Genomic DNA, 17,989 nt, shown 5'->3' on the forward strand with positions numbered 1-17,989 from the left:
GTACTATGCACTGTGGTTCCCACCATCTCACAGCCTGTGTGGGGAGAAGCATGAGAAACAGCTACAACACAGTGTCGTGCGTCTGACGGAGAACTGCGGAGATTGCTACCTGAATACAGAGCAGGAAGCAGCTAGCCCTGAGCCTGGAGAAGTTCCCCACATAGGGACGGGGGAAGAGGAGCTGTCAGAGTGGACATGGGAACGTCAGCTGACCAGGTGTGGCAGGAGAAACATGAGCCAACAGCGTGGAAGGTGTAAAAAGAGGAGAGTCAAGAATGTAGGTGGTGATACCAAATGTTCACAGAGGACGGAAAGGAAGCCACGCACTTGTGCCATCACTAGGTAAGTGATGAGTCAAGCAAGAGTCATTTCAGTAGTGCACTGGTGTGGCGAGAAGCGGACTGCGAGGGACTGGGAAGAAAATGGAAGGTGAAATTAAAGGTAGAAAATGTTACTCCTTTGAAAAGTTTGGAAGTAAAGAAAAGAAGATCGGGCTGTAAGTGTGAACAGTATGGCAAGATCTAGAACCACTTTCAAGGCGCACCTTGGTGGCTCAGTCAGCAGAGCATCCGATTCTCAGTTTTAGCTCAGGTCAGGTCATGATCCTGGGGGTGTGAGATGGAGCCCCACATGGGGCTCCGTGCCTGGCGGGGAGTCTGCCTGAGATTCTCTCTCCCTCTGCCCCTCCGCCCCGCACCCTCTAAAATAAACAAATAAATCTAAAAAAAAAAAAAGAGAGAGAGAGAGAGAGAGAAAGAGAAAGCCACTTTCAAAAGAATGAGGAGGATTTCCCAACCCACAGAAAATCCAAAGGGGCCAACAGACATCGCGACCACTGGCAGGCGTGCAGACTTCGGGAGGGACAGTGACAGTCGGAATGGAGAAAGGAGACCTGAAACACCAAAAGTGGGTGCACAAACGATATGTGGTACCAGCATCCAACAAATACCATTCAGCCCCGACACCTGCTACAACACCAAGAACCATGAGAACAGGGCGTTGACAGAAAGACGCGGGTCACAAAGGGTCACATGCCTTAAGAGTCCACTGATAGGAAACATCCAGAAAAGGCAAAAAACCCACAGAGACAACACATAGATTAGCGGTTGCCAGGGTTAGGAGGGAGTGATGGGAAGTGACTGCTTCAACGGGTAGGGGCTCTCCTTTTGGGATGATGAAAACGCTCTGGAACTAGACAGACGTGATGACCGCACTGCATGGGGAACGTACCAAATGCCACTGAATCGTACACTGTAAAGTGGCTGAAACAGTAAATCTTGTTACATGTATTTATATGCACACGCGCACGCGCGCATACCCTAAAGCAGCATGAAACCAGTCAGGCCATCAGGCAGGAAAGTGAAGGAGAAAGCCAACAGTCAGCGTCAATCATATAATTAGAACAATCCTCATAATCGTCGTTTATCAAGAAGAGGTAAGTTATGTTAACCACAAGGCTGAACAATATGAAATTGCAAAATGAGCAGTTTCATACAGTTCAATCTAGCATGTTCCTTTTTCAAAGATAGAGTACTCTGTGACTGTCCATAAAGATTTCTGTCACTGCTGATGCCAGATATAGCAAGCCTCTCCCGATCCCAGCTGATCCTGATTTTTGCTCCCCTCCCCTGACAAGATAAGTACCCCACTTGGGAAAGGCAACTCCCACAATTTCCTTTGGAAAGGACAATGTCTGCTAGGGAGAGCAGATGAGAAAGAATACACACACGTGGGTTTTGTTTCCGGTTTTACCAGCTCTGTTCCAGAGGACGAGGAACAGAGGAGTCCTTCCAACTCCAAGATACAATCCTTCTTCACCCGGGAGCGCACGATGCCCACCAGTCAATCAAGGCAAATGAGAATTCCTCTCTAAAAGCGGAAACTAACATCACTCCCCAACTTGGACCAACCAGTCCTGCTCATTATCAACCCTCCTCATCTCAGAATATCCTACATCTTTTTAAATTCATAAAAAGAGAGTAGGTTCTACAAAATCACTGTCTCAGGAAGGAAGGGATTCTCTTATTTTGATAAATGAGCTCCCATCCAATGGACAAACAGGAAATCAAACAGCCCTCATATTGAAGGAAGTAATCCCAGTGAGATGCTGAAGATTCACAACAGATTCTGGGGTGTCTTGGGCTTTCTAAGCAAAAAAAAAAATTGAAGCAAAAAATCCAACAATCCAATAAACCGAGAGTACATTTCTATAGCATTGCTTGACCCCCCACCTACCACATTCCTAGCTCATAAGTTTTTCTTTCTTTTTTATCCATAACAGTAATAATTATGAAATAAGTGGAAGTAAGTTTTAGTATCTGTATAGGATAGGAGCAGGGTACAGGCCCCCGAGTTAGTCCGAGGGGCGTGCAGGTCTTGGCTCCACTGCCCAGCAGTGTCCTTAGCAAACTGGTTGACTTCTGAGCCTCAGCGTATCTTCAGAAAACCTTCCTATCTCAGAGGTATGTTGTGATGAGTGTGAAACAGACAAAGCCGCTCTCTTGATAAATGTTCAGTGAATTATGATGCTACTAATAAAAGGAATCAGGATAGAACTCAGGTTCTGGGTCAATATTTAACCCATGCCCTGTCAGCCTCCTCTCCACTGTCTTAAGTTTAGGATATAATGATCTCGCAGTCGATTAAAAATCTTTCTTTTTTTCTAAAAGCAGGGTTTTTGCCCAACATGGTGGCTCTGTAGTGTATTTCTAAACATAGCTGATCAATAACTCAGCTTGACTACAGTAAGTAATGGAGTGAAATTTGTAATTTTATGGAAGTAAGCAGTACTCTAGATTCCTGGAGATTACACAGTAAGAGTAACAGAGCCAGTGAATTAATCAGTCTTCTGTAGACTAAGGCTGCTTCTAAATTACTTTGGATGGGTGAGTCTCTCCACTATTTTTGAAATGAAAAACACAGACATTATGTGTGTGTGTATAAAATATTTGTATTTGTATTTATTTATTTCAAGGGAAGAATTACCCTAGTCCTCCTTGGTGATCAATATCCTTGTTAACAAGCTCTACCACTGAAGCCTATTATTGAGTTCATGCCCGTTTATTTTTCCTCGGAGTAAAACACAGAACTACAAAGGGCCTAACAATCTGTCCTTTAAAGGGAAGTCACTTTTCTTAGTTGATCTTTGCACACCTATTCGGTAACACCCATCGAAGTCACTGACTTTCAAATCCTTTTCCAAAGGAAGGCAATTCGAATGCCAACATGCAAAAGGGAAGAGCATGGGAGGCAGCGAGCCCTGCAAAGCTCTGTCCGAGGAAGCATGATGTCTCCTTCCACTGCTTTCCGGTTCTGAGTGACAGAAGCAAGGAATGTAATCAACAGCCCAGTTAAGGTCACAACATGAGAGGAAGGGATGATCTCTCTGTTCCTCCCACGTATGGGATCTGCTTTCTCTACCAGACATACTCCAGGAGGTCAAGTGAGACGCCCCTCTCAGAGATCCTTCTCCTGCAAGAACTTACAGACACCCCGAGAGAGCTACCGTATGTTTAGATGCTTTAGTTTGTGCCAGGAAAAAAAGGACCTCCTCTGGTCAAAGGGCTTCTATTTTCATGAACTCCAGTTTCTCATATACTGACCAAAGGAGAGGGCAGTAGCCCCATTTAAATCAACTTTTCCTGACCCAAATCATTAGATGGCAAACATTTCTTGACACTATTACCTAAACAAGGGTAAGCAGATTACTATCTTCGTGTTCCTTTTACAAGCAGAAATAATGACAGGGCCATCTTCCAGAATTATTGTAAAGATTAAGTGAGATGATAGCTGTCATTTATTTGTGCTTGTCACATAGTAAGAGCCAGTAAATGTGAGCTATTAACACCAAAAGCATCATCGCCATCCTGGAGTCTGGAGAGATGTGACATTTCTTTTCTGAAGAATATTGTGGGAAACTATGATAAAGAATTTAAAGTCTGAAATCAACTCTCCAAAAAGTGCTTTCACCACAAACTGCACCACGTCAATGGGTAACTCCATGTAATCACCCCAAATTACTCCACCCTAAGTGAGAATTAATCTTTGCCAAGTATGTAGGGGGGGGAAAACTCTCTTGAAATGTAAACCAAGAATTAATGACCACCCAGTAAAATTCTCTTTAAAATCTCATTTTAGGAATCTGCTGAGGCCAGATGTGACAAGCCATTTAGCACTGGGATTCAACTCAGAAAGAATAAAAAGCAGGATATGGTATTCTTTAAAATCCGTTTTGTTTCAGTGTTTAATGAACTTGTCACAAATCTTTCTGATTTAAATACGGAAGCCAATGGGTTGTGGTGAGCTTCTCGCCCATTCTGGGGATAGCACATAGCACATAACACATACCAACGCACACAATTGCACATACGTACAGAGTTCCATTAGGAAATGCTTAAAAAAAATTTTTTTTTTTTTAAAGAAAAGCAGAGTTCTATTTAAAAACGGCTGCCAACCCCCACACCAAATCCTTATCCTGGGAATTTGCTTCCTTCAAACCAGTTCCGATGAAAGAGAAAAGAAACCTTAAGAGAAAAAGTAATTTTGAAATCCAGGCAATGATAGTAGGGAGATGAGATCCTTCCTTTCCATTTAAATGCAATGCTATGAGACTGTCTAATAAAGATCGTATTTTCTACTTGCTTGCAAGTTCCCCGTGTTGTTATTGGTCTTTTTTGGTTTGGGTTTTTTTGTTTTGTTTTGTTTTGTTTTTGTTTTTAAAGAAAATCTGTCAACTCCCACCCTAAGTCCTACAGCAGCACACTTGAAGGCAAGAATACACATCACACAGGCAACCTGGAATCCCATTTGGAGCCACACAACCACACCAAGGGACCTCCAAGCACCCTGCCCACAGCAGTGGGCAGTAGCAGGGCAGAGCTAGGCACCCTCCCCCCCAGGCCCACTGACCTTCTGATGACCTGTGACTTCGTCCCTGCTTCTCCCCAGCTCCTCAGCAAGTTTCACGTTCTCTTCTTGCAATGCCGAAAGCTGCTGGGACTTCTGAGCTGCTGCCTGCTTGAGGGTTTCTCTGCAAGGACAGTGAGTGCAGGGTTACCATAGAAACAAGACAGGCAAGGAAACTGTGGGAGACGACGGGCTTCACAGCACTGAGGAAAATATATCTGGGTCACGTGCCTGATAGGATCTATAAGAACAGGAGGCAGCGGTATCTACGTGCAGTAAACGGCTTTAACCCCTCCGGACGAGGACTGCCGCCCACAATTATTACATTCTTTTTAAACCTAATAAACACTATATCCACCCTCTCTCCACCCACACTCACCCACTTCTATCTAAACACTCCCCATACAAAAGGCACTGTTACTATAAAATAAACAACAAGCGAAATGGTCAGTCCTCTTGTCTTTAAGACTATTTCCATTAGAAAATTATGCAAAAACCCACTATGTTGATAAAGTGATTTCCTTTGCTGTCAAGGTACTCTGTTCAGACTGGACAGATCTGTAATCTGTTGGGTTTTTTTTTTTTCTGGAAGAAATAAAAATCTAATGGTCCCATTTGCCGGTATCTGTCAGGGTCAAGTGCTAGCGTGAATCGGAGTATATTTTTAGGACATCTCTCCAGGTGAAATGCCCAAAGGAAATGCGGTTTTCCAATTACATAACAGGTGTTTCATTTTGATTGTATTCTTTCCACAATGTTACTTTGTAATTAAAAGAAGCAAATAAAAATATAGCCTGCTGACCTGCGTCACAAATATCAGCATATAAAAGGTGAACAGGCTAAGCATATGTGTTAAACATCTTACCAATATTAAAGTTATCCAAAATATACATCTCAAATTCTTATCCTTGACATGTGGATATTGAAAATATTTTTGTCTGATCACTGGATTTTAGTTTTCCATCATAGAAGATTTTAATGCCACTATGAATTTTAAGTCTGTGCTGGCTAAACTCCATTTAGGGAGCTGTCACACACGGCTGAATCCTGAATCAAGTCCTCTGGGTATGAATCCATCTGCTGATGCAGGAACATATCTATTTTTAACTTCAATTGTCTAATGGGTGGCAATGCCTGGCATCTTCAGGTTCTTTTTTTTTTTTTGAGTTTTAATTCTCCATCCACCTATAATAATGCCTAGTGGGGTAAGATTTAGGGGAATATATTTACACAAAAACTGTCCTAGCACATTAAATGAGGTCTTTTACAGAGATGTCTACATACCAAGTGAGGAAAAACAGAAGAGATTTAAGCCTCAGGTCATTCAAAAGCTAGGAGAGTTGGTTTTAATTATGGATACACACACACACACACAACAGCTAAAGTTCGCCTTCTGGCCCAAGTCCATCAATTCTTGACAAATCTGAAGGTTTTACTTAGGATTTTTTTTTTTTTAATTCCCAGCTGTCACTGCCTTCCTTGGGAGATGTTTGGTTTGGACTTAGCATCTGGGTAGATGGTCAGTGGTAAGTCTGTGATCCTGCTGTCTCTTAAAGAGTTTCCTCTTTTTTTTTTTTTAAGATTTTCTTTATTTATTTGACAGACAGAGATCACAAGTAGGCAGAGAGAGAGAGAGAGAGAGAAGAGGAAGCAGGCTCTCCGCTGAGCAGAGAACCCGATATGGGGCTCGATCCCAGCACTCTGGGATCATAACCCGAGCCGAAGGCCGAGGCCCCAACCCGCTGAGCCACCCAGGTGCCCCAAGAGTTTCATCTTTTAATGGCTGATTATTATTATTATTATTACTATTATTAGTAAGTAGGCTCCACACCCAGCATGGAGCCCAACTCAGGACCCTGAGATCTAGACCCGAGCGGAGATCAAAAGTCAGATACCTAACGAACTGAGCCACCCACGTGCTCCTTAATGGCTTTTTAAATCCTTGGTTTCTATTAAGAGCCCACAGTAAAGAAAATTAAAAGAAGAAGTCAAAGAAATTACAAAATTTTCTAAAGTATTGATCTATGAAAGCATTATTTGTTCAACATAAAACCTATACAATGCTTTCATGAACACTTTCTCAATCCTCAAAGCCAATGAGGCTAATATTATCTATATTTTAAAGATAAGAAAACTGAAGCTTAGGGAAGCAAGAGATTTTCCCCAAATCTTAAATCCAATAAGTTGTAGAAGCATGAGAACTGGAGTTAAATCTGGCGATGGACCTCAGCTGTGAATCAAATATAGAAACACCTTTCCATTTTTCTTTAGAGTGTAGCGGGTACATGTATTTCATACAGGAAGAAGGCTCTTATAGCCCAATTTCCGGAAATACTCCAGGGAACCATTCTGAAAATACTTAAGGTATTTCTAACAATTTTTAAAGCGACTTTTCTTTCTACATGACAGAAGACTATCCCAGTTTTAAAACCAGGAGGCAAATACGTATTTTTCACACTAACTTGCAAACATTCTACCTACAAGTCTATTATAAATCAATTAATGGCCATGCTAAATCTATTCTAGATTTATTACTGTGTCAGGTGAGTAATTAAGAACAACAATTAAACTGCTTGTATCATTTTCCCTAAGATTTAAAATTATATATTGGGGGGAAACATATTCTCTCTCCACCTGAAAATAGGACTTAGCTAACCAAAGCTAAGAATTTTCCTAAAACCAGTCTAATAAGTAGCATAGAAGGAACACTTAGCTACAAGCACTGAGTCGCCAGCGCCAAGGGCAATATTCCATAGGAAGTAATTCCGATTAAAACTCCAGTGTCTACACTGGGGTCCATTTTCCTCCAGGAACTGAAGTCCTGTCAGGTGAGGGGAGACACCAGGAATGTTCTGAAGGACATAAAGCACCTCAGATACATGCTGAACCACAGAGAAATCATCAGCTGCTCGTTCTCTAGCTTTGGGAACTGAGGAACTAAGGAGCGGTAAAATGACTGCCTTTTTTTTTTTTTTTTTGAGAAGCACCATTCCCATTACACAGTACATTTATTTTAGATGGTCCTTGAAATGTGGCCAAGTCTACCGCAGGGAACAATGAGTCACTGGGGGCAGGGGCTCTTCCAACCTACTCCCTGTACCAGCTTCTGAAGCCTGTCACTGGTGTCCCCCACGGCTCGTCCCTCTGGCTAAGGAACCCTGGCCACAGTGTGCCAGGTCACCCACAGAAGACACGACTCCCTCGGGCCCAATGGGCCTGAGGAAAGGTGGAGAGGCAGAAGCGGCACAGGCTATCTGCCCAGTGGTCCTGGTTCCCCCTCACTCAGAGATCTGGGGACAGTGGTTCCAGGTGACAGGCCACGGTTAGAGGCAGCAGCAGCAGGGGCCACAGTCTTGCGCTCATGATCCTTTGTGCCCACAGCCAGGAGCCCAAGCTTTTATTATTCACTGGAATCACTCAAAGAAGGGCAGAAAATTTCTCTCTTCACAGAGGTTAAGCCACCCCATATTAACTGGGGGCAGGTGACAGGACAGTGACACGGTGAGGACGCTGGACGCTTAAACACCTGCAATGGCCATGACGAGAGACTGCTAAGTAGTACTGTGGGGGAGAGGGGTCTTAGCGACGTCCCAAGGGCTCTCTCTGCTAGGTCCACGCTGACCCTGCCCCTCCATTACCTAGTGCGGCCCAGAGAGCTCACAGGTGGGGTTATGGCAGTGGGAGGTTGGTTAGGGAATCTTCTCCTGCTGCTCACATCCTCCCTCACCAGCTGCCTGTGTGACACAAATGAACTCAAGTCAACAATGCTCTGAACACTCCTTTCTGTGTCACGGGCAAAGCCCCGCAGCACGCCCACGGCCACCCTCTCAGAGCTGGTGCTGGCGTGGTTTCCCATCACGGTGACCTCTATGTGCCTGCCTGCCGTGGCTTCAGAAGGCCAAGACAACGCAAGCTCTTCCTGCCGGTCCCGAGCACCCGTGTAAGCTGAGGAGTCTGTGAATGCGCAGGGAGCTGGTGCGAACTTTCTCAGCACCGTCTGGAGAAATACTAACACTAAGACTGAGGTCCGGAAGCGCCGAATCACTACACTGTGCGCCTCGAGCCAACGCGACACTGTGTGTTAACTGGAATTTCAATAAAAATTAAAAACAAAATACAAAGACTGAGGAAGGGATTGATCACGCGCCCCAGAGTCGCTCGGAAGAGGGATTTTACGAACTCTCCGAAGAACCCAGCTGTCCTAGGTTCAGTCTGAGCTTGAGCAACACCTCACCTTGAGGATGGAGGCTTGGAGTGGAGCTACTATCTGACTGATCTCATGCCTCTGTCTGCTCAGAACAGGAAGCAAATAATTTAAGCCCTAGAAGGGCGGGGGCCATGTAAATCTGTCTCTGTATCCTTCCCAGCTTGGAAGACGCAAAGGTTCACCACATTAACTGGCTTTAAATTTTTAGGTTTACACAGCTGGTTTATGGTGTAGCTCTCAGAACAGAAGAGCAAAATGAATTCTACACCTGAACTATCAACTCAAATGCCTGATAAACACCAACGATTACGATGATTGGACTTGAACGGCCAGGACTTGGAGCTGGTGTTGACAAAGGAAACACGGTCAGCCTGTCTGCCTGAAATCAAGGCAGCAGACTGAGGAATGAACCTTGAATAGAAAGATCCTTCCAGGGACGCCTGGGTGGCTCAGTTGGTTAAGTAGCTGCCTTCAGCTCAGGTCATGATCCCAGGATCCTGGGATCAAGTCCCACACTGGGCTCCTTGCTTGGCAGGGAGCCTGCTTCTCCCTCTGCCTCTGCCTGCCACGCTGTCTGCTTGTGCTCACTCTAGCTCCTCTCTGACAACTAAATAAGTAAAATCTTAAAAAAAAAAAAAAAAAGAAAGATTCTTCCACAATTCTCTCACCTGATTCCCATGCAAGAAGGTTGGATTATTCTTAAAATCAAGATTATTGATAATCTTGAAAGGGAGATGCTTTTTTTCTCCCTACAGAAAGGGTTTTGAGAGATTTTTAAAGCACACTGCTTAAAACAAAGAAACAAACAAAAGTCCAATTCCTCTTGTATTTTCTTCATAAAATCATATTCGAATGCCACCTGCCCTCACTTATCAGCCAGCACACACTCACTTTGATCCTTTAACCTGGTTATCGCTGTGACTTAGCTACCTTTCAGCTAAACAGTTACAGGGCTTACTTTCCAGGCACACTACCACATTTGGGGGGCAGGAAAGGGGCAACTACTTTTTAAGTACTTGTCAAGTTATTTTTTTAAATAGTCTCGTCTTCACTTTTGCAATATTAAGTCCCCCGGTTTCTCTCAAAGGAAATGAACTTACATTTCTTTCCTGAACTCTTCCATTTTTTGGTTCTCTACTGTCAGAAGTTCTTTTGACTTGTTCAGCTCTTCCACATTTTTCAAGTTGTTTTCTTTAAGTGTATCCAACTTAAAGACCAAGAAAAAAAAACTTGATGAAATTATTTCATTTCCCAGTGACATGACTGGATAGACAAATTATTCATGCAAATGTGTACTAAAAAGACAGGTGACATTAGTCACTTGTAAAAAAAAAAAAGAAAAAGAAAGAAAAAAAAAGCCACTGGTAAGGAGATGACAAATGACCATGACATTATAAACTGCATGCCTCCCCCTTACATTTAGTCAGACATTCCCCGTCCACCCAGCCAAAATGTCAAACTAAATTGCTACATGAATTACAACCAAAGTTTACTTTCACTTTGTGGACAATTCTCAATATTTACCATTGAACTTGCTATTCAAGTATGACCCCTCTTTAAAAAAAAAAAACCGAAGCCAAGAAATAAATTGCAAAGGCATTACATCAGCAAGGATTATTCTTTGTAATGAAAACAAAAACTCCCTTCCTTCCCCACAGATTAGTAATTTCAGATGTATCTGTCAACCTTAGTACCAAATGTACAGAGTGCTGACTACAACAATCTTCCAAATGAAATTATCTGTAGGTGGGACAATATTTGATTATCCATCTTAACTTTGATCTGACAGGGGAAAGAGCCAGGCAAGTGAGGCTGAAAAGCCTCATATTTATTCGTTCAGCTCCATCAGTGGCACACGGGGGAGGCGGCCAGCTTAGGGCCTGGCCCTGGTGGGAACACCAGACACATGATTGGAATGAGTGGGGACGTGACCAGCTATAGGCTCTGACAGGTGACCAGAGTTCTAGGTTCAGAGCCCCGACCAAGGAGAGGGAGCTCGCTCGGGGCTGTCCACTGCCCAGGGTGAGATCCTGGCCCCACAGCGGCTTCCTGGGACTTGGGTAATCATCTCCCATGGTCACAGACATCTTTGCCACGTCACATGCTACCAGTCAGGAGTCCCAGACAGTGCCTCGATGATTTTACCACCACAATATTCCTTTTAGTGCCCTCTACAATTAATAGAGGAATCTGGAATTCCAGATTCATAGAATAAGAAAAACCAAGTATCACAATGGGTCCAAAAAAAATGATTCATCTGGTCTTGTATTCTGGCTATACAACAAGGACACCAAGAGCTATGTCATGAAGGCACACAATGCTCCCTGATTCTACCCTTAAAAATTAGATCCATTCCTTAAAATCTTCTCATTTATTTTAGCTTCTGTGACTATCATCTGATTTTTTTAATGCTTTCTCTTCTTGTCTTAGGACTATCAGTTCTGAAAATGTACCCCCTTCTTCATCCGGTTGTATTCGCCCTATAATCATCTTAAAATGTGCGTGTCTTTACAGATTTCCATCTTTGACCTTCCATAATGAGAAGGCCTAGCCTCAACTCAGCAGCTCTTCAATGTGGCTAGCCCTTTCCTTGCTTTAATAGTCTCACCTGACTATCCCTTTCAAAAGCGTAACGATTTGGGCAAATCCATCTACTTAGAATTCAGAGGTAACTGCTTCCCGAAGGAAGGAAGGGTTGGTATGAGCTGGGCATAGGAGCTGGGCATAGGGAGGAGTAGGACCAAAAATGGGTCCAGGAAGAATGAGAAATATGCTACTTTGGACAGAATCGAAGTGATCTCCATGCCACAATCTGTCTGAGACCCAGAAGTGGCTGTTTGGAGAGGACACAAAAGGGAACCAGGACTGAGTGATGCCAAGAAAAGGCTTACGTCAAACTCAGGGCTGAGAAGCGGAATTTAGTGGCTTCAGTTGGGAGAGCGCTGAGGAAAAAAATGTGTGTGATTTCAGATCAAAGATACATCCCATCTCTGAAGTTACCATAGAAAGCCACGCTATCAGGGTTTTCCCCTCATTATTTTTTTAAAGGTTGACCCTACTAAGTGAGTAATGAAGTCATATACTTTATTTAATATTATCGTGGTTCTGATGTACAAGCGACTCCGCTAACATGGATCAAACCTGTATGAGGCCACACTTCAAAAAATAAACAATTCCGAGTTAGTGATCAAACATTCCATGAAGTCGGTAAGCTGTCCTTTGTACAAAAAGCCATTTAAATCTGATTACTTCATTCTGTAGTTTTTCATTTGTTTGCTTGGTATCCTCCAAGGAGGCCAGAGTCTCGCTCTTCTCTTTGGTCATCTGTTCCATTATCTGCATGGCGTCTTCTGCCGTTTGAGCAGCCTGAACACAAGAAAGCACCGTGAGAAAAGAGGACAGCCCTGGGCAAGCCCGTCTGGGACACTCGGGCTGTGCGGCTCAGGCAGCTCTCACTGTCTGTGTGGTGAAGGTTAAGGACCAGTCACCAATCCAATGCTGAGGCAAACAGACCGAGCCATGAAAGGGGAACCAAGCTACAGACCCTTTTCATGGCGTTCTTCAAACAAGCCAACTGCAATATGATATTTGCATATTTTCAGACCCTTCCAACCCTACATCTTTCCAAGCTCCAAAGTTACACTAACAGTCACGCTCATCATTGACCTGTGTTTGAGAGAAACATTCACTTCCCTGATAACAAACAGTAACGTCCTTTACGTAGCTGAATTTTCCCTTTGTCGTATTTACTGCTGTATGTTGGCAACACTACTCTCGCTATTTCAGATGTGGGGCTTTTGAAATAACTTGTAATTTAGGTTGGGGATTTCTCAAGTAAAGATAAAAATTATTTGGGCAATTATTAACATAAGGCTCAAGTGTTTAATGAGAAGCATTAAATGGAAAAGTCTGTGAGAGAAGCTGTGGGTAATGAATACAAACATGGCTGTGAATAAAAAAGATCGCATGGATATGGACACAAATCCTTAGCTGATAAGATAAAAATAATTATAAAAATTAAAATTTTTTGTTTATTTCTGATGAGAAAGAAAATATTTTTAGGCACTTGCTTACAACTTCATGCAGTCTAATAAAGCTGATGGGAATTTTCCTCTGCATTTTGCCCTCCCTACCACCAGCCACAGAAAAGTTCACTGGAGTGTTCCAACTGCATTTGGACAGACAAAAGCAAAACAGTTAAAAGCCAAACAGAAGATACTATGTTTCGCTATGTGCCCATTTTACTACTGTTCTTAATCCTTTAAAAACCACAAGGGCACCCTGGTGGCTCAGTGGGTTAAGCCTCTGCCTTCAGCTCTGGTCATGATCTCAGGGTCCTCGGATCGAGCCCTGCATTGGGCTCTCTGCTCGGTCGGGGGCCTGCTTTGTCCTCTCTCTCTCTCTGCCTACTTGTGATTTCTGTCTGTCAAATAAATCTTAAAAAAAAAAAGAAAAAGAAAATTTCTCCTTAAATTAAAAAATGTATCCTTTTTATTCACAGTTTATGATTCTTTCCAAAGGAGAAAAACAGCTGCAATTAGAGATTTAGTACAGAACTGCCCCTTCGGGTGGTCAGACAAACAGCTTGAGACACACACGCAGCTACTTGGGTCGGGTGCATTTCCCTGCTGGCCTCAAAGACAAGCTGCCCAGGGCGCTAGGAAGTTAGTGCACAGGGGTTAGTAGTCCAGGCCTGGTCCCTGACCCTCCCATTTTACCGTAAATGACTGAAGAGTCTCGAGCTCTCTAATTTTAAGAGTGAGCTTGCTCTTGTCTTTCCTCAAAGTACGGTTTTCATTTTGCGATTCTAGGAGGTTGGCTGAGATGTGGCTGTTGGTTTTGGCCAACTGGCTAATCTCTTTCTGAAGGATGAAGTAGCTTTCCGCCAGCTTCTCCTTCTCCTTCAGGAGCTCCTCCTTGGCCAGCATCATGTCTCTCTTCTCGGCCAGCAGGTTCTTGTTGTCCTGCACCACCTTGGCGCGGTCGGCCAGCGTCATCTCATGCTTGAGCCGGAGGTCGTCCAGGATCTTGGTGAGGTAGCTGTGCAGCTCCTGCAGCTCTAACTTGGACTTGGACAAGGTGCTGAAATCACTCTTCAGAGTTTCTATGTTGGCAGCAAGCCGAGCTGTTTCTGCACTCAAGAGCTCCTTCTCCTTAATGATCTCCGCCACTTTCTGCTCTGACTTGCTCTTCTCTTGGACGAGCACGAACTTTTCGGACTGCAGCTGCTTAGTACACACTCTTAACTCTTCTAGCTCCTGCTCTAGGAGCGCCATCCGCCCATGAAGCTTATTGTTTTCATACAGGGACGACTCATTTTCCTGCGCTCTGGCTTCCTGCTCCCGGACAAAGGACTGCTGCACGGCGCGGATCTCCTCGTTCAGCCTCTGACACTCTTCTTGTAGGCTCATCCCGTCTCTCAGCAGGATGTTTTTTTCAGAACAGCACGTCTGAAGCTCGGCATTCAGGCTCTCCTTGGCTTGCAGGGTGCTCGTGTGCTCTTTTTCTAGACTCTTCCTGGCACTTTGGGCCTCTTTCAGCATCAGAGAGAGCTCGTGCTTGGTGGCAGCCAGCTCTTGGTTTTCCCTTTTCCTCTCCTGAAGCTCCTTCTCCAGAGTGTCGAGATTCCCAAGGAGCTTCATCTTCTCGTGCACCATGATTCTTCTGCTGGCGGATTCTTGATCATACTTCCTTCGGAGATCTCCCATGGTTTTCACGGAATTCTCCCTTTCTGCAAGCAAATCTCCATTCTGCATTTCTAGGACAGACTTTTCCTTCAAGAGACTGTCATGCTGCTTTTTGAGCTTGGTAATCTTCTGACAGACCACCTCCTTCTCAGAAGTGAGGAACGCGATCTTCTCGTTCAGGCTCATCTCGACCCGGGCAGCCTCCTCCGAGCACTTCTTCAGTTTTTCGGCAAGGAGCCTGTTTTCACTTAGGAGTTCTTCTTTTTCAGCCGAGAGTCTTCTCTCAGAGGAAGCCAAGGTTTCTTTCTCATGCAGAAGCTGGATGCACTCGGAGTCTGTGATCTCCCGACTGGTCTTGATTTCTTCCAGGAGCTTGGTGAGGCTGCTGTTCGAGGCCTGAAGCTGCCGCATCTCCAGCTCCGCCTTCCTCAGAGCCCGCTGGGCCTCTTCCAGCTGCGTGCGGAGCCCGCTGGCCTCTGTGTTGAGCAGCTGCTTGATCTGGAGGGCGGCCTCCAGGCTGGCACTCAGCTTTTCCTGGTCCTGAAGGAGCACGTCCTTCTCAAACTGCAGATCTTTGCTGCTTTGGAGAAGATTTTCTCTTTCCACTTTTAAGGCGAGGCACATGTTATCAAGACCTGACTGCTTCTCCAAAGCTGACTTTTTCTCAGTGGTGAGATCTTCGATCTCCTGCACCAAGGTTTTCTGATCTTTGACCAGCTCCTCGTAAGAGCTCTGGAGCTTCTGAATAATTTCATCTTTATCTTTGGCCAAGGCAAGGTTTTCAGTAACGAGCTTCTTGATGTGATCTTCCAGGTGATTTTTTTCTTCCTGATCCTTCTTAGATTCTGCGATCAAAGTATCTTTGCTGAGCTGGAGCTGTTCCATGAGCTCCTGCACGCTTGCTCTGGAAGCCCGCAACGAGTCGTTTTCCATACTGATCTTCAGGAGTTCTTCCTGCGCCGTGTTAATTTCTCCCAGTAACTGCTCTCTCTCAACCACCAAGGATTCCTTATAGACCTGCTCCTGCCGATAAAGCTTTTCGGCATCTTGCTTTTCTTCTAAGACTTTCTCCTTTTCTAAATGAAGCGTTTCATTGACCGACCACAGTTTCTGTTGATCTTTCTGAAGCAAAGTTATTTTGGCCTCCACCTCTACCAGCTTTGATAAAAGTGAACCTTTTTCTAACTTTAAAGCATTTCCCTCCTGTGCAAGAAGCTGCTTCTCTGATTTCAGACCCCTCAGCTCTTCTGACATTAGTTCAATTTCTTTTTTGGCTGATGTTAACAAATAAGTTAGCGACTACAGAGACAAAGGGTGGAAAGAATGGAAACAAAATGAAATCAAGCAGACAAATGTGAGCCCAAATAACTTAACGTAACCTAAATTGTAAAAGTTTGAAAAAAAAATTTTTTTTTTACAATAAATGTCATAGAAACTACCTGGATAACAAGGGAGGGAAAAAACTAGATGAAAAGAGCCCATAAAAGTATAATTAATACAAAGCAAATTGTAATTTGCAAATTGTAATTGCAAAGTGCTGGTCTACCTACTGGTTTATTTTCTCTTTGCAACACTTCCCTGAGTGGTCCCTAACAAGGCACAAAGTGTAGTTTGACTTCGACATTGGGGCGTGAGTCTTTTCTGCCCTCCCTACTTCCCAGTTATTTCTACTGTAGGAAGAACTCAGGGAAGAATTTTTTAAAATCCAAACCAGAGAACTACAAAAAGTGAGTGTATTTTAACCAAAAAAAAAGGGGGGGGAAGGGTGAGGGAAAATAAACTGTTGCTTTTCAAACTAACCACAAGACCTTGACCTTCTAAAGGACAGTCACTGGCCTGACTGACTGAATCGCAATATTAAGTCTAACTTATTAAAAGTACAGACCAATTTGCTAGACCTTGGTGAATAAAATAAATAGTTTTTTTAAAAAAATACTGATTTGTAAAATGACCTGACCACATTATCTGTCCTAGCGCTGTCCACAACCTTCTGCAGTGATGTCTGTGTCCTTTGTCTGCATGAATACGGTAGCTGCTAGTGAGCACATCAAGTGCAGTGAGTGAGACTCAAGGCCTCAGTCTGTAATTTATTGAAACTTAACAAATTCAAACTCAAATTAATGTGTCCAGCGGCTAGTGTCTTGGACAGCACAGCTACAGATCACTGGCTCTTCAACTAGGAAACACAGCAACTCTGTGGGCTTCCTGAACCTCCAGACATCTTATATAAAAACCTGTTGAGGGGCACCTGGGTGGCTCAGTGGGTTAAGCCGCTGCCTTCGGCTCAGGTCATGATCTCGGGGTCCTCGGATCGAGTCCCGCATCGCGCTCTCTGCTCAGCAGGGAGCCTGCTTCCCTCTCTCTCTCTCTGCCTGCCTCTCCATCTACTTGTGATCTCTCTCTGTCAAATAAATAAATAAAATCTTTAAAAAAAAAAAAAACCTGTTGAGCATATAAATTATCCCTGGGGGAGGGGGGAGAGTACATCTTTAGGTATCATCAGATTCTTAAAATAGTCTGTGAGCCACTATTGTTGACAAACACTGACATCCGCAGGAATCGGATATCGAGACTACTTTGGAAGGGAAACAATCCTAACCAAATGATCCTTGTAAAAAATTAAAAATTAAAAAAAAATTTTCCAACACCAGGAAGCAGAACTGAGTCTTCATACAAACTACTGGAATGCTGTGGTTTGGTCAGACTGCCACATTTTAACGGAAACACTAAAAAAGCGGAGTCTGTCCAGAGAAAGGGAAGCACAAAGACAAAAGATCTGGAAATTATATCCAGTGTTAAATGGCTCGTGAAACTGGAGATTTCTACAGGGAGAGGAAGAAGCCTTGACGGCGGCATGGAGAGGAGAGAAAGTGCATGTATACATACATAGCATGTGTGGTATCATGGTCCAGTTTAATTAACGAGTTTTAGGTGGGGTTTTTTTCAAGTCTCATGTAAGCTCTTTTACATTTCCTTTTCACTAAACTCCTACACAAACATTAAAAATAATTAAAGACAAGTATTTACTTTTCTTTGAGCAAGTGCAATGGTGGCAGGAAAAAGTTAAACACTGGTAGGACGGTTGAACTTCATTAAGTGACCAGAGTCAAAAAATATACTGGGTTGCAGAGATGACCCTAACACCATAAAATGAAACACAATGTATTAAATTCTATTAAACTGTATTTAA

At 43.6% G+C, this 17,989-nt stretch overlaps 1 protein-coding gene across 3 annotated transcripts in view; it reads right to left on the bottom strand.

Annotated features, from left to right (window-relative positions):
• CLIP1 (CAP-Gly domain containing linker protein 1) overlaps positions 1-17,989 on the bottom strand; it is a 156,682-nt gene that overhangs the window by 22,658 nt on the left and 116,035 nt on the right. For 2 of the 3 annotated variants that reach the window (XM_044243432.1, XM_044243431.1), the window contains 3 exons: positions 12,362-12,478; positions 10,213-10,319; positions 4,909-5,029 (listed from right to left, as the gene is read on the bottom strand). In XM_044243432.1, the coding sequence (XP_044099367.1) occupies positions 4,909-5,029; positions 10,213-10,319; positions 12,362-12,478 (345 nt within the window). Of the gene's footprint in view, positions 1-4,908; positions 5,030-10,212; positions 10,320-12,361; positions 12,479-13,830; positions 16,099-17,989 lie in introns of all 3 variants that reach the window. The other variant, XM_044243433.1, reaches the window with a different exon arrangement.

This window comes from Neovison vison, chromosome 3, assembly GCF_020171115.1.
Source record: "Neovison vison isolate M4711 chromosome 3, ASM_NN_V1, whole genome shotgun sequence".
NCBI lineage: Eukaryota > Metazoa > Chordata > Mammalia > Carnivora > Mustelidae > Neogale > Neogale vison.